Raw genomic sequence first — 11598 nt, 5'->3', positions numbered from 1 at the left:
TAATGATTGTCCCCTCCATTCAAGAAATAAGATGAGAAAACATTGCGTTTTGATGATAAAAAGGAAATGAATATCCCAAACATTTTGGAGCATAAACACTCACCAATAATAATTATCATACATTTTTATTTCCTTTTATTGAGATATAAAACATGTTCTTTATTTAATATTTTGGATCTTATTAATTACCCGATTAATGTTTAACATTAATCATAAAACTCACCTAATTATATTAACAAAAAAAGATACACTCATATGTAAAATTTACTACACTACCTATATATCAATAATAAATTTAAAACAATTATTTTATCATAATGATCTGTCTTGTCTATGCATCTTACTTTATTATGTGTTTTTTATGGTGGTCTCGAATAAATCTTACACGTGGTGAATATATTTTTTTTCTATAAAAAAGGTTGTTCATGCAGTGTGTGAATATGGAAGGTGTAAACATGTAAATAGTTTGACTGAAATTACAAATAAACATTATAAACATGTAAATAACATAGCCTCAATTATTTTGAATATCTTTATAAATTGAAGCTAAGGTATAGAGAATATGAAACGGTAGAGAAAGAGAGACAGCGCGCACTTCGCTGCTGATAAATCCACTCACTGCAAGAAAATTGCTGTGATCATCCTTCGTTCATTTTTTTTTTCTTGTTTTCTATGTTTTTTTTTTTTTAATGATGTTTTTTATCACGCAAAAGTGAAAGTTCTTCGGAGGTTGCTCATTCGTTTTCCGAGGAACAAAAAATTATAAAATCGATGTTTCTCAAAATTAGTTCCTACGAAATAGCTGTATCCAATTAGCCAAATTTGAACATCAAGTTTTTCTTCGCATCTTCTTTTCTTTTCTTCGTCCGATCGAGTCTTTCTTCCGGTCAAACAGATTAAAGAACGAATTCAATCACACTGGAAAGAAGCGTATGGGATCTACATGGATTGTGTTGTTGTTCTGTTTTGCGTGGGTTCTTGCGATGGCTTCTGCAGAAAGAAGCATTACGAGAACGGAGGCGACACGGTTTAATGTTACCGAAGATCCTGCACAGAATTTTCTCATGAGAGCTGTTAATTTCTTGTGGCAATCCGAGGATTCAGGGTATCGTCATGTGTGGCCGGTAAGGTCTTCTTCGTCTCTTTTGAATTCTTGCTTTCGTATTTCTTAAGGTAAAGACAGAAAAATTATCGGAATTGGTTTTGTTTTAGTTTGGATGGGTTCATTTGACGTGTCTGATTTGCTTTTTCTGGTCATTTTGTTCGTTGTTCACTTCACAAATGTTCTGATTGGATCAAGAACATAATGATAAAGCTAACCTAAAAATTATATTATTTTAATAACGTAACATTCATATAATGAAGGAAAATAATATTTTAACACCATTTTTGACACTGCACATGTCAAAATATGATTGGACGATTTCAAATTAAAAAAACAAACTTTGGTTTTTCTCTTCCAAATATACTCCTGTTTCAACTTTTTTAATTTAAAATCGTCCAATCACATTTTGACATGTGTGCAGTGTCAAAATAATGTCAAAAAATAGTGTTAAAATATCATTTTCCTATAATCAATCTCAGTATAAATTCATTATTGTTTAATAAACTTATTGAGGAATTCGTTGTAAGGATGTAATTAGCTACTTTTAAATAAATAAAAAATAGTTTTTATACCGTAGAGTACACGTATGGAGCAGAAAATGGAAATTGCAGAAGAGATAAATATAGTTGAATCGATACGTCGAAGTTTATTTTATTTAAAAAAAAATAACAAATTTTCTGAAACACACTTGATGAATATGTCTGAAAATAACTTTTAAGTTATTGCAGATATATGTTGTTAAGTAAGAGTAAGTTTTTTTAATGACCCACAAATTTCGTCATTTGTTTGTTTTTTCTTAAATAATTTTTAAACTACTGAAATGTTTATCGTTTTAGTTTAAAAGTAATGTATTTCAATAGTATTCAGATACTGTTTAAAATGATTTCTTATATTTTTAGGATTATTTAAATAGTTTTTTCTTACTTTATATGAACAGTCTAAGAAAGAAATAATTATTTGAGGGCATAATATGTGGGTTATTTGAGAGAAATAAAAAATGTAAACGAAAGTGAAAATAGAAGGATTTTATTTTTTGGTTCTATTAAAAAAAAAAATTGTAGCTATGTTTTCTTTTCTTCTTATTTTTTCCTCTCCTATAAACTAAGCATGGAAAAGTAGATAGATATGATGGCATAGCAAGAAAGGAAAAGTTATGGTCAATGTTGCTTTTACACCATTATTATTTTTACATTTAACAGATTCACATTTTATATTCATTATTTTATTTTATTTTTTTAAATATAAAATTTATTTATTTTAATGATTAAAATATCTCTAAAAATGAGTTATAAACTGATGTAATTAGTGGTATGAAACATTTTCGATGGCAGGATTTGGAATTTGGATGGCAAATTGTTGTAGGCACTTTCGTTGGGTTTTGTGGAGCGGCTTTTGGAAGTGTGGGTGGTGTTGGTGGAGGTGGCATATTCGTTCCTATGCTCAGCCTAATCATTGGATTTGATCCTAAATCAGCCACAGCTATTTCTAAATGTAAGATTAAACACAATTATGCATTCTTTAATTTTTTTAGTTTTAAGGTTTCAACTATTGTAAATAAATATGTTGTGTTTTCATGCTACTTTTTCGTTGTTATTCAAAGCCAACCTTAAAGTACTCTAAACTCATAAAAAACTGGCATAATTAATATCCTTCGGCCGACGTAATCCTACTATTGGTAGATAAATATAAAATGAGGAAGAAAAAATATTGAAGTAAAAATACATTTATATGATTTTGTCCCCAAAATATCTTCATATTTTATCTTTGGTTTCTACAAAATATTTGCTAATTTTTTTGGTAACTTTATATGTTTGTCTTATTTCTCTTATTGTTTTATTTTAATTCCCGCCAAATATTTCTTTTTTCAAATAATTTAATACGTAATTCCCTTTTTTCAAATAGGCTAGTAAATAAAATGTTATAGAGACTAAATAAAATAGTAATTTTACAAAAAAAATTAAAATAAAATAGAAGAGTTGAAGCAGCGGAAATTTTACCAAGATTTAAAAAAATAGGACTCTAATAAATTAAGACCATATTTCAAGGATTAAAATTACATATAAAGTTATAAAAAAAATGAAAAAAAAAATGAAAATCAGTGATTTTGTTTTCTTTTATTTCCCGTTATTTTTCTTTAGCCAAACAAAAAAGTTGTCTGGTTGTTCGTATCATTCTTTATTTTCTTTAGTTATATTCAAACTCACTATGTATAAAAAGAGAAATAAAAGACCTGCAAAGAGTCCCACCACCTTGAATCATCATATGTTTAATGTTTGTTACAGGTATGATCATGGGTGCAGCTTTGTCAACAGTTTACTACAACCTTAAACTGAGGCATCCTACGTTGAATAAGCCAATCATAGACTATGATTTGGCTCTTCTCATTCAACCAATGCTCATGCTAGGCATCAGCATTGGAGTGGCCTTCAATGTTGTATTTCCTGATTGGATAGTGACGATATTGCTCATTGTTCTATTCTTAGGTAACAATAATTCTAGCTGATATTTCACTTTGACAATCTTATATTTGTTAACTGATTATTGTCTTGCAGGCACCTCAACAAAAGCTTTCTGTAAGGGGGTTGAAACCTGGAAAAAGGAAACCATAATGAAAAAGGTCTTGTTTAACTTCGTTTATATTACCTGACATTTTACCTTAACTAGCAACATAGTATAAATAATTCAACGACCATAAAGTATTGTTTTGTTACTAACTTTGTGTCTTTCACTATAATTAACAAGAAAACACTGTTTTGGTGTATATAACCTGAAATTGATGGCTAACTGTTTGACATTTTGTATCAATCTAGGAGGCTGCTAGGCGACAATCCAACGGTGAGTTCAGACACTATTCATCAACGTACACCAAATCATATTAAAGTTTTTACCGGAACAATTTATTTCTTATGTCAGATCCATGCAAGTTGCAACTTTGATTTTGGTGTAGGTTCTGGAGGTGAAGTTGAATACAAGCCTCTTCCAAGTGGACCAAATGGTGTCCCTGTGAAGGACATCAAGAGTGTCACCGTTGAACATGAGGTCACTATTCTCTTCTCCAGTGTGTTGTTACGAACTTCCTGATTTTCCTTTTATATCTAATAAATTGTCGATAAATGTGGATTCTGCAGGTGACTATCATTGAAAATGTATGCTGGAAGGAGTTTGGACTTCTTATGTTTGTTTGGATTTCGTTCCTTGCACTACAGATTGCCAAGGTTGCTCTTTCATATCTACTATAACAAAGATTTTTTTCTACTTTTACACCGTCCGACTTTTCTAACTAGAGACCAATAATAATGTGCAATTGACAGGAAAAGTATACGACAACTTGTTCAACATGGTATTGGGTACTGAACTTGTTACAGGTAATTCTTTTCAGGACATTCCTCCATAGTATTATAATTACCCTTATACAAGAAAAATGTCTGTTACAACATCTTTAAACCTTTCGAAACATGGTTTCCGTGTTATTCAGATTCCTGTCTCGGTTGGGGTAACTGCATATGAGGCAGCTGCCTTGTTCAGTGGACGCAGAGTAATAGCTTCCACGGGAGAAGAAGGGAAAGATTTCAGTGTTTTACAGCTAATTGTCTATTGTGTCTTTGGCATACTGGCTGGCGTAGTTGGTGGCATGTTGGGACTAGGAGGAGGATTCGTTATGGGCCCACTTTTTCTCGAGCTGGGAGTCCCACCTCAGGTTACCTTCTTTTGGAAGTCCCACGTCGATTAGGCAAATTCATAATATATAAGTGGAAGTGGATGCAAACCTTTTCTGCAAGCCGGTTTTGTGAGATTGAGTTAGGTTTAAAGTTCACTTCTAACATGGTATCAGAGTCCTCGTTAAAAAGCCTATCCTATTGATTTTATCGGATTCCTATCGAATCACCTGTTAATATCTAGTCCCATGTTCGAGATGTATATATTTCTACGTAAGGAAGTGTGTTAAAAGTCTCACATTAACTAAAGATTTATAAGTAGATGTAAATCTCATTCGACAAGTCGGTTTTGTAGAGTTTCAAATTAAACTTCTATGTTTTGTAAAGTATTATAGATTTGTAAATTTTTGAGTAAATTTAGACTATCTATGAATGCAAATATGAGATGATATTTGGTGAGCGTAGAAGCAGATGTGAAGAAGTTTATTCGTGTTACTAAAACGATTGAACATGTTGTGTGCAGGTGTCAAGTGCCACAGCCACCTTTGCAATGACCTTTTCCTCATCTATGTCAGTTATAGAATACTACCTATTGAAACGTTTTCCAGTTCCTTATGGTTAGTGCCCCAGAACTTCAAAATTAACTCTGAAAAATGGCATGATGCAAAAATTCAATTAATTACACTATAGCCTGTATTTAAGCTGCGTTTTGTTGAATGTTGCACAGCTGGGTACTTCACCCTTGTGGCTGTCATTGCTGCTGTGGTTGGACAGCACATTGTGAGAAAATTGATCATCATTTTTGGAAGAGCATCTCTTATTATCTTTATTCTAGCCTCTACAATATTTATCAGTGCAGTTTCATTAGGTGAGCATCGCATGCACTTCTTTTGGTTTTGGTGAAAGCTTGTTATAATGTGCATGTGCTTATGAATTTTTGAAACGTTTGATTTGCTCGCATTTTAGGTGGAGTTGGTATTGCAAATATGATACACAAGATAGAAAATGATGAGTACATGGGGTTTGAGAATCTCTGCAAGTATGGATAATAGCGAATTTTGGAATATTATTCTGTCCTATTTGCAGCATTATTGGTGAGATCAAATCTCCAGTGGCCAAAATTGACTTTCAATTATTGGCATGGCTTCAACTATGTTGGTGATGTGTCATTATGGACAGCTTCTGTGAAGTGATGTAGTGAGGGAAATATTCCGAATATTCATTTTTTTGATTTAGATTTTTTTAATGACGACCACTTTTAAATTTTTTTCTTAAATATGTAGTTCCTTCTATTATTTATTTCCGACAGTCATTATTATAATATAAAAATAAGTTGACTGATGAAAATGTGAAGGAAATGATATTTTGATAATATTTTTTGACAAATTTTTTGATAATAGAAAACATGTCATCATTTTATTAGTCTATTTGAATTTATGTTTAAAAAATATTTAAAACAGACCAATCACTGCCGCCGTTGTTAAAAAATTGTTAAAAAAATGTTGTTAAAAAAGAAGTTTTTCTAAATGTGAAATATAAAAGAAAAGCATTTACATCTTAAATATAAAAAATAATCCATATTTATGTTTTACCAGAAAATTATGAATATTATAATACTAAGAAACAATAAAGTTACATAATAATAAATAATATTTAAAAATATTATCGATTTGCAACCTAATCTCGTCAATCGGTTTTAATCCATAATTTAAATTGATTAGCGTATTAAACGGAGCTTCTGTGTTCAAACTTATACTCGTAATTATGAATAAATCATTAATGTGGAGGTGCATTCTATTTTTTTCATGTTACTTTTAAGTGGTATACCACTACCATACCAAGATTTTTGCAACTCATTTCATTTCAAACGTGGTAAGCTTCCCGAAATCATTCTACCATTTTATTTTATTTTTCAAAGCATTACAAGTTTATATAATACATTATTTTTTAATTTAGAATGAAGTCAATGTAGAAGACCTGGAAATATTTAGAGCATAGACAAAATCAAAGAAGAAGTGAATCGATTCGTATTAAAAATATTTTTTTTAACAGATTTTTTTTTATATTTTTTTTAATAAATTTGAAAAATTATTCTGAATAAAAGCAAGTAAATGGAAGAAAAATAATGAAATTAACTAAACATTGAAAATAAACACTGTAACTATAAGCTATCGGTGTAAAGCTTCAAACGTTGTAAAGTTGTAAAGCTATCGGTGTAAATATAAGCTTTCAATAACTAGATTTTCTTGAAGAACGAAAAAAAGGTAAAAAAAAGAGGAAGACAAAGATAGAAATGAAAATAAAGATTGTTAGTATGTTTTTCGTTTTCTTGAAATATTTTTAAAATAAAATAAACTATTAGGTCTAATATTACTAATAGATATTTTTAAGAAAATATATAAAGAAATCATTTATGAACTCTAAGTTAACTTCATTAAAACTCAAAATTTTAAAACAACCGTTTGTTTATCAGTTATGTTATTCAATTTTTTCATTTTAATTTAATAAATAACGTAGATTTATATTTGAAAATACAACAAAGCTGTAAAAAATTTAACCAGCAAAAACAACTATATTAAACCAAAACGACTATATTTTTGAGTTTATAAATTTAATTTATATTTGTGGTAAATAATTTATAGGGTGACCTAATGGTATTTTTAATTACTATAATTTTAAAAAATGAAATCCAATTTAACTATAAAAATATACAAGTTACAGTAAAAAAAGTATAAGGAAATGTTAACTAAAAAAAAGTAAGAACACTCATGTCGGAAAATGACAGTTTACCTTTTATATATATATATATATATATATATATAGGGTTAAATATGTTTTTACTATCTATATTTTGGGGCGATTTTGGTTTTAGTTCTTTTTTCAACCTATATTATAATTTAGTCCTTCAACTTTAGAAAACTCTGGTTTTAGTCCTTTTTACCAAATTTTTTTAACTTTATTTGTAACGTGCTTGAAACAGCAAATAAAGTTTAAAAAATTTAGTAAAAAGGACTAAAATCAGAGTTTTCTAAAGTTGAAGGACTAAATTGTACTATAGTTTCAAAGAGGGACTAAAACCAAAATCGTCCCAAATTATAGGGACTAAAAACATATATTTAACCTTGTATATATATAATATAGGTGTGTGTAATTGTAAAGAGGGAAATATTATTTGGTTATTATATTTTAGAATTTTAGAAGAATAATATAAAAAAAAAAAGGAGAATAATTGTCATAGTATATATAAGTAAATTTGGTGAGTGTCTATCTTTTGACGTCAATCTTTTCCTCTTGTATATAATTTGTGTCTTTCTGTTATTTGGGTGAAATTTGTTACCACAGTTGATGTTTATTAGAATCTGGAAATTTCGTGGCAGAAATCGTACAACACAACGGCGCATTTGGCTCTAGTAAAAGAAGAAAGGTTCGGTGTGTTTGATTTACGCGGCGATTCGTGTAACGAAAGCAATTCCCCAATTTTGATTTGTTTTGAGGAAAATAACAGTTCCCATTCAGAACCCTAACCTAACCGCATAAGCTTTCTTCAACGTCTGCGTCGAAACAACGCCACACACGCACGATGGTGTTCTACTTCAAGGCGCGTCCTGAAGCCGGCGACTACACCATCTTCATGGGTCTCGACAAGTTCGAAAACGAGGAGCTCATCAAATACGGTTTTCCCGAAGATATTTGGTAATCCCAATGTTCATTCTTATATTCCCTCCATCTCTCTCTTTCAATTTCTTAATTTCTTTTTCGTTTCCTCAAGTTCTCTGCATCCGGTAGAAATTGCACACTTGACCTTGGTCTTCAACGCGATTTGATTTGATTACCAGTTGTGTCGTTTGTGTAGCAGAGGTTTCTGTGCTGTTTTGATGTTTTGCATCACTAGTTGAAAGTGAAGGATTGTCGATTTTGTGGTTAATACTCAATATTATTATCATGTTATATTCGGGTTTGTTTAGAATGTGATTCAACCAATTCTTTTGTTGTAATAACACTGTATTTATTTTGTCCGGGGGACGAAAATTGGGTTTTTTTCGTGTATAGGGCAACCATTTTGGGGATGTGATGTTGCCTTTGGCTATTTGTTCTGTTCTGTTTCTGGAAGATAGTAATTTTTTCACGCATTTTTCTTAAATTTGTTTCCTTGAATGACGACTACTTTCTTTTTGTTTTGATTTAATGCTTTCTTAGATAGTTGTGTTGTTTTTGTTTTCATTCACTGAGGTTCTTTATTGATAAAATCTGTTTATTGTAGGTTTCATGTTGATAAAATGTCTTCAGCCCATGTCTATGTCAGGCTGCACAAAGGCCAGACTATTGATGGCATGAGTGAAGGTTTACTGGAAGACTGTGCTCAGCTTGTCAAAGCAAATTCAATTCAAGGTGAAAGCCTGACAGTTTATTCCTCTGGTTTATTAGTTTAATTGATTTAGCTGCCAATTTTATGTGTTACTGCAAAAGAAAATGAGAAGGTAAATTGAATTAAAGTCTCCCCTATAAGTTAAAATCAGCTTATGCATTTAGCTTTTACGGAAACTCATTCATTTCATTTTTTCAGAATCTAAGGTGCATAAGTTGATTATAGTTTATAGGAGAAGTTCAATGTATTGTACCTTTTTTCTTTTCTGCTCCTATAAGTTTACAGAGAGATTTATCCAAATAGGATCTATGTTTACCAATGGAATTCGGTAAGGCTATCTCCTACTATTTCAAAAACATATATGCAATCATTATATGACTTTCATATCTATCTTTCCAGTTACTGGTACTATGTGCGCAGTGCTTATCATTTTTCTTTATTCATGGCAGGGAATAAAGTGAACAATGTTGATGTTGTTTACACTCCATGGTCTAATTTAAAGAAAACTGCTTCAATGGATGTTGGTCAAGTTGGTTTTCACAATTCAAAAATGGTGAATGCTTTTCACAGTTGAATCTTTTTCATATTCTTTCTCATCTTTGTAGATCTGTCTTTTTTCTTTTTGTTTTTTCAGTGTGGGTGGGTGGGTAGTTGAATGGTTCATTTTAAGAGAGTATCATTTTCTGGTTTTCATGCATTTAGGTTCGAACAGTGAGAGTTGAGAAGAGGATAAATGAGATTGTTAACAGGCTAAACAAGACAAAAGTGGAAAGGAAACCTGATTTGAAAGGTACTTAATAAGTTTGCTTTATTTCTTTTGAGTAATATTTTCTTTAGAACATTTAAGTTTGGATAATTAAAAATGCTATTTTTTTTCTGGACAAGGAGGCAAATGGTGGACACCTCCTTTATTTTTTATAGGTTATCTTAGCTATAGGCATTTACCCTTTATGGTGTATCATGTATAATATTTTTACAAATCTAATTTGGTATATGGATGGTACATGTGCATCAGCTGAGAGAGAAGCGGTTAATGCAGCTGAACGAGCTGAGAGAAAACAACAATTAAGAGAAAAGGTGAGTATTGCTCTTTTTCTTTTCTTAATTCATGCACACAACTAAATCATCTCTGTCACTAACCTCGGTATTTAAGCACAGTGTTATATTGATAGACTTGGATTTGAAAGTATAGTTTAATTTTGATGGATGGGCAGTGAGAATTTGTTGTACGCTTTCAGCCAACCTCATTTAGTTAGCTTAACTTCTCGTGTAGCTCTTAACTTATAAGCTCACCTGATAATTTGTTATCATATCAGTCGATGTAATTGAAATCTTTGTATACTGTTGGAACATCAAAGTTAAAGCTCAACCACCATGTTGCTTACCTTTCTGATTCATAGTTTATCATCTTTGTTTGTCCACGTGCACTAATAGAGTTATGTGTCACTTTTTAGCTTTCTTCCCTTAGGGTTTTGTTTGTCTGTTAACTTTGTTAAGGACTAGAGGATCCTGCTCAATGTTTCTTGGAAGTCTGACTCTGCAAAAAATATATGATGAAAATAAAACGTTTGCTTTGAGCTGTAACATGGGTGAAAGTTAATTACTATACTTTAATTGATAAGTTGTCTTGGTGCCTTCTTGCTTGTTTATGGTTCAATCTTTCTTCTAAGACACTATGAAAACATTTTATTGGTTTTTTTTTTTTTTTTCATTTATCCACATGTTTTTCCATTCAGAAACGCCGTGAGGAATTGGAAAGACTCGACAAGGAGAGACAAGCAGAGCTTCGGAGCTACAAGGGTTTGATGGTTGCTGAAAATATGACATCAAACAAACAAATTGCATCTGGAAGCAAATCATTGCAGGAACTGGAGGAGGATTTCATGTAAGCAGATGAGTGGCAATCAACTTGCTATCTGGCAGATCCATATATTGATTACTTCTGGAATATGAAGCTGCATTATGTTATCTTTCTTGAGGAAACCAAGTAATGTGTTTACCCAACTGTGATCAGATAGAGAAAAAAGATGGGGATGGGGGGAAAGGGAATGATTGGACTATGTTCTTCGCAAAGGCAATATACCTTATCTATAACCTTGCTTGAGACAATGGTTTTTATATTATTGTTCTCACAGTCGAGTCAAAAACTGAAATATTTCTTGCTATATTTAGTGGCAGTTTACGCTTGGCTGGTTTAGAATTTAGTTTACCCTTTTTAATTTTATTTTCCCCGCTTGAGAAATTGTTGCAAAATGATTTCCGGTGTTGATGGTACGGGCAGAAAAGCTTTTTATTGTTGTTGATATTAAAACTAATAGAACACCAATTTAGATTAAGACCGTACCCAGTAAGGTTTGGGGTGTTTCATCCTACACCTCCAAGCTTTCATCCTGCACCTCCAAAAATTACCATTTTAACCTTAATTAATATTATTTTAATATTTTCTTTTTCTTCATAAAGTCATTCTGCAC

At 31.1% G+C, this 11598-nt stretch overlaps 2 protein-coding genes across 2 annotated transcripts; both read left to right on the top strand.

Annotated features, from left to right (window-relative positions):
* The first annotated feature begins 544 nt into the window (after nt 1–544).
* Nucleotides 545–6066, top strand: LOC106760736 (sulfite exporter TauE/SafE family protein 3-like). Its single transcript, XM_014644145.2, has 12 exons — nt 545–1124; nt 2437–2596; nt 3388–3588; nt 3658–3722; nt 3916–3940; nt 4053–4144; nt 4234–4320; nt 4417–4470; nt 4581–4802; nt 5285–5378; nt 5489–5629; nt 5728–6066. Exons 1-12 carry the CDS (start codon nt 933–935, stop codon nt 5808–5810), a joined length of 1416 nt encoding a protein of 471 aa, XP_014499631.1. The 5' UTR covers nt 545–932; the 3' UTR covers nt 5811–6066.
* Nucleotides 6067–8041: 1975 nt separating this feature from the next.
* Nucleotides 8042–11324, top strand: LOC106760744 (coiled-coil domain-containing protein 25). The gene is made up of 6 exons (XM_014644159.2): nt 8042–8454; nt 9023–9150; nt 9577–9680; nt 9830–9917; nt 10143–10204; nt 10864–11324. Exons 1-6 carry the CDS (start codon nt 8342–8344, stop codon nt 11014–11016), a joined length of 648 nt encoding a protein of 215 aa, XP_014499645.1. The 5' UTR covers nt 8042–8341; the 3' UTR covers nt 11017–11324.
* The last annotated feature ends 274 nt before the right edge of the window (nt 11325–11598 follow it).

The sequence above is a fragment of the Vigna radiata genome, chromosome 5 (assembly GCF_000741045.1).
Source record: "Vigna radiata var. radiata cultivar VC1973A chromosome 5, Vradiata_ver6, whole genome shotgun sequence".
NCBI lineage: Eukaryota > Viridiplantae > Streptophyta > Magnoliopsida > Fabales > Fabaceae > Vigna > Vigna radiata.
This window is presented reverse-complemented; position numbering and strand designations above follow the sequence as displayed.

Coding starts and splice junctions, on each gene's coding strand:
- LOC106760736 (XM_014644145.2), top strand. CDS start 933: ATGGGATCTACATGGATTGTGTTGTTGTTCTGTTTTGCGTGGGTTCTT. Junction 3,589..3,657: donor GCTCATTGTTCTATTCTTAG/GTAACAATAATT, acceptor ATTGTCTTGCAG/GCACCTCAACAAAAGCTTTC. Junction 4,321..4,416: donor TTGCACTACAGATTGCCAAG/GTTGCTCTTTCA, acceptor TGCAATTGACAG/GAAAAGTATACGACAACTTG.
- LOC106760744 (XM_014644159.2), top strand. CDS start 8,342: ATGGTGTTCTACTTCAAGGCGCGTCCTGAAGCCGGCGACTACACCATC. Junction 9,151..9,576: donor CAAAGCAAATTCAATTCAAG/GTGAAAGCCTGA, acceptor TATTCATGGCAG/GGAATAAAGTGAACAATGTT. Junction 9,918..10,142: donor AAGGAAACCTGATTTGAAAG/GTACTTAATAAG, acceptor CATGTGCATCAG/CTGAGAGAGAAGCGGTTAAT.